Here is a 4,659-nt window from a genome sequence, read left to right as displayed (position 1 = left end):
CGGGGACTGCGCCGCCCTGCAGGGACTCGCCCGGGGACACCAAACCCAGGACCCCCACCCCAGACAACCAAGACCGGCCGGACCCGGACGTGTCTAGCTCCGGATCCAAGCTCCCGGACCCCCTCTCCAGACTCCCACGCCCCTCCCTGCACCCCGAACTTTAAGACGCCCAGACTCCTTTGGACCCCAAGTTCGGATTCTGAAATCCGGGACCCCTGGACCCCTCAATCCCGGACCCTTCGACCCTGGTCTCGCCTCTCCCGGGACGGTCCGAGCCCTTTGGGGTGGGTTCTTGTGTCCCTCACCCTGTCCCTCCCGGGGACCGAGGGTCGTCCCCCAGGTGGTCCAGGCTCACCTGGGCTGGGTGCGGCGGGGACTGGGCCGGACCGCGTTCTGGCTCCGCGCCGCTCTCGCCCTTTAAGAGGTTCCTGCCACTTTGCCCCGCCGGGGCCTCCACCTGCACTGACAGGGCAACTCCATCGTGAGGCCCCGCCCCACCCGCTAGGCCCTCTGATTGGCGCAGGCAACTGCCGATCAGCGGGGCGGGGAGAAGGAGGCCGGGGCAGAGGAGGGCGAGAGTCGCAGCCGGGAAGGGGTAGGGGCTGCAGGTGTGGCCTGGTCCGGCGGGGACACTGAGCCGGGGGCTGCTTTGATAGACCCCAGAGGTCAGGGGAGGGAAGGGCAGGGACTTTCTGGATTGACTGGTGTGACGTCATATGACAAAAGTGTGAAGCAATTTGACACGTGGTACTGCCCCTAAGGGTACTAGGTAGAGGGGTTGGTCAGAGGGGATCTAGGGAAGTGACCCTGAGGAGACTCACCTGGATCACCTGTCCTACCACTTCGTCAGGCTTGACCTTGAACAAGTCACTTCTCTGGATCTGAATTTCCTCAATCATAAATATTACAATGTTTTCCTGAGAATTAGCGATGTAAGTTAAATGTCAAGCATAGGTCTGGTACACTGGTACACAGTAGGCGTTCCGTAAATGCGAGTTCTGGATCCTGTCATGCCCGCCTTGCCACTCTTCTCAGTGACTTTTCCCCTCCTGATGGTCCATTCCATCAACACTGGCAGGGGCTTCCATGGTCACTGGCCGAAGACTCATTCCCTCCCTCCCATTTCAGGCCTGCACTGGCTTACATATGCCCATGTCAGGAAGCTCACCACCCCGCAGAGTGGCCTCTTTCATTTTAAAACCAACCCTGACACCTCAAAAGCTCTTCATCACAGAATCATAGGATCATAGAATATTCCAGGCCAGAGCACCATGGAAAACTAATCCTTTCTTTGGACAAATATGGCAAACTGAGGCTCGCTAAGGACAAAGCTGCCTTCCTCTGAGTGTAGTGATCTTCCTACTAAAGTGATCTTCCTACTAACTCAACTTCCCGTGTTCCAATCCCCAACGCTGCCACTTCCTGAGTTACTCTGGGTGAGTTACTAACTCTCTCCAAGCCAGTTTCGTCCTCTGCAAAGTGGGCTTAATAAAAGTATTTTCCTCAAGGGTTGTGGCAAGAATTGAATGAAAGAATCCATGTCAAGTGCTAAGAAAAGTGTCAGTCCCAGAGTAAGCATCCAATAAGTGGTAGCATTTATTATAATTACTGATGTTATTGTTATATTGATATATAACTGAATTTAAAGTCATACATTGACTGACTCTCCTCCCGCTCCAAATTCACTGAGGCCTTCTCTGAGTCAGGTCCTGTTTGAGGCTTCAGGGCCCTGGTTCCTGCCTTCAAGGAGCCCATAGTCTAGCAGAGGAGGGTCAGACTGAGCCCTTAGACCTGGGAGATGTTTTCTGATAGAGGGAGGTGGGCTCCAAGGGACTAGAGAAGCGTTGGATCCTTTGGCCAGAAATCAGGACACTTGAGACCCTTTCAGTCCCTATCCCTGTGAATCCTCTGGGGAAGCCTGGCACACACATAACCAGGCTCCCAAGCACATTGATGTACCTTGCACTTACCTATATCACACCTGCCCACCAGACAGTATGGCCCAGGAGTTATGAGATAGGGATTTGGAGGCAGGTGAGTCTGGGTTTTGGGCCTTGGGACAAGCCACCCATCCCCCACTCCCGGGGTAAAATGAGATTAATAATAGTGCTAACTTTATATAGAGCTGTTGTGATGATTAAATGAGAGTATGTGAAAATGTATTTCAAATAGCAATGACTCTAGCAGCATTTTTTAATTGCTCTTACACGTACTCATGCACCCAGGAGAGTGCAGGCTGTCAAATCTTTAATTTGGCCTCTGCAAACAGTGGCTCCTCCCCCAATCCCATCCCCACCCCTGACTCAATCACAGGGCTAGGGAAAGGAAAACCCCAGCAGTCAGGTGGATGGGGTGATTCTAAAGAGCTGCTATGGGCCCTGCCCCCTCCCTGCTGGGGCAGCCACGTGGCTCTAGCTCTGTTGGGCTGAGCTGCCTGTGGGTGACTCAGCAGTGCCAGTGCCTGCCCCAGCCTGATAAGAGAGTGTGTGTGTGTGTGTGTGTGTGTGTGTGTGTGTGTTTGGGGTGTCCAGGGAGGGCTCTGTGTTTCTGAATTTGTGCATGGGGAGTACATTTGGGAATATGCTTGTGATCCTGTATCTCTTGTTTCTGTGCATTTGTGTATGTGTATGTGTAGGGGGGTGTGTTTTGGTGCTTGTGAGGGTGTGCCCACGTTTGTGAGTTTATATAGAGGGTATGAATCTGTGTCTGTCTGTGTCCTATAAACAGGCTGCCCCCTGGGCCTCAGGCCCTGGGACCTAGAGAGCTCTGCCCTGTCCCATGGCCCTCCTGTGTGTGTGTTTCTTGTTGATGTGACTTGTGCGCTTGTGTGGGTGAAGGCCTTGTGTGGCCTTGTCAGTCACTGAAGCGGGGAGGCTGTCACTGCCTGGACTTCAGGCCCCCTGACCCAGGGCCTCTGCCAGTGACATCATAATCTTCACCTCCATCCCCAGACTGCAGGGAGCACTTTGCTACCTGAGATGCCTCTGTCAGCAGTGACCTCTTGAAGAAGTCACTCACATTTAGCGATCCTGGTTCTTTTACAAGCAATTGCTCACTTTATCTTATTGAATCCTAACAGCCAAAAATGTTCTAAAGAGCTTCTGAGGCTCAGGGAGCTAAAGTGGCAAGCCAAGGTCACACCACTCTTTTTTTTTTATGAGACGGAGTCCCGCTCTGTCGCCAGGCTGGAGTGCAGTGGCGTGATCTCGGCTCACTGCAACCTCTGACTCCCGGGTTCAAGCAATTCTCTTGCCTCAGCCTCCTGAGTAGCTGGGATTACAGGCACAGACCACCACCCCTGGCTAATGTTTTTTTTTTTTTTGTATTTTTAGTAGAGATGGGTAAGTAATAGAGGCTGTGAAGGTGACAGGGAGGGGGCAGCTTTCCTCCCTCGGCTGAGCATTCAGTTCCCTGGGGCCTGTGGGGCGCTGATAAGCTTGGGGGCTGGGGGAAGGAACCTGTTTGTGTCTCCCCTCTCTTCCTCTGAGAAGGCCTGCACCTCCAGGAACTCCTTATCCTGCCAGAGCCTGGGTACTCCCACCAGCTTCAGATGGGCTTGAGGTGGGTGATAAAGAGGCCAAGAAACAGACGGGGTGGGGGCAGGGAGTGCACACGTGGGAGCCTCTGTTCCTTCAGCAGGGCTTCATTGAGCGTATTATTAAAAGTTGAGACTGACAAAGGGGCAGAGAGTCACAAGACCAGGCCACAAGAAATGGTAGAGGGAGAGGACACTCAGGCCTGAGGCAGGGGGTGTGGCCGTTCCGGGTTTGAATCCTGACTTCCCCATTTACGGGGCTTATGACTTCCTCCTAGCCGGTCTCCTCATCAGTCAAATGAGGTAATGGCTCTCACCCTGCCTGCTTTCCCCGGCCCATGATACTAGAAGGGAAAGGCATTTGTAAAGTGTGAATAATGGATGTTCCTGCTGTTACTCATGGCTTCCTATGAGGAAGGCCCTAAAGCAATTGTGTGCCCAGAGCCCAGAGAGGGGAAAGTGATTTCATCTGAGGGAGTAAAGAAGATTGCCTGGAGGAGGTGGCCTCCCAGCTGGACATTAAGGACTAATTGACTAGATGGAAATGAGAGAGGGCGTTCCAGGTGGAAGAACAGCCTGCACAAAGGGTTGGAGGTAGGATAGTGAAGGTGTACTCTGGGAACAGACAATGGTCTGGGATAGTTAAAGGACAGGGTGAATCATGAGACCAAATTGTGGAAGGCTTCAAATGCCAAGTTAAGACACAGGGGGAAGAGACATTTGGGGATGGTCAGTGAGTCTTTGAGATAGAGGGCACTGGGGTGTGGCAGTCATTTAGGGATGGGTACGGAGACAGTGAAAATTGGTAGGCAGTGGGTCAGCAACCCTTCTCCAGGAGAATGCATTTGAAATTTGGGGCCGGGCGCAGTGGCTTACACCTATAATCCCAGCACTTTGGGAGGCCGAGGCAGGCGGATCACATGAGGTCAGGAGTTTGAGACCAGCCTGGCCAACCATGGTGATACCCTGTCTCTACTGAAAATACAAAAAAATTAGCCAGGCATGGTGGTGGGCGCCTGTAATCGCAGCTACTCAGGAGGTGGAGGCAGAGGTTGCAGTGAGCCGAGATGGCACCACTGCACTCCAGCCTGGGCAACAGAGCGAGACTCTGTCTCAAAAAAAAA

The 4,659-nt window shown here is 53.2% G+C and overlaps 1 protein-coding gene across 1 annotated transcript in view; it reads right to left on the bottom strand.

Annotated features, from left to right (window-relative positions):
- LOC105540978 (xylosyltransferase 1-like) overlaps positions 1-716 on the bottom strand; it is a 117,523-nt gene extending 116,807 nt beyond the window's left edge. Inside the window, exon 1 of the mRNA XM_011981765.1 lies at positions 356-716. Coding sequence (XP_011837155.1) covers positions 356-716 — 361 coding nt within the window. The remainder of the gene's footprint in view (positions 1-355) is intronic.
- Between the last annotated feature and the right edge of the window lie 3,943 nt (positions 717-4,659).

This window comes from Mandrillus leucophaeus, unplaced genomic scaffold (genome assembly GCF_000951045.1).
Source record: "Mandrillus leucophaeus isolate KB7577 unplaced genomic scaffold, Mleu.le_1.0 Scaffold23, whole genome shotgun sequence".
NCBI lineage: Eukaryota > Metazoa > Chordata > Mammalia > Primates > Cercopithecidae > Mandrillus > Mandrillus leucophaeus.
The sequence above is the reverse complement of the archived record's forward strand: the minus strand, read 5'-3'. Positions and strand labels throughout refer to the sequence as shown.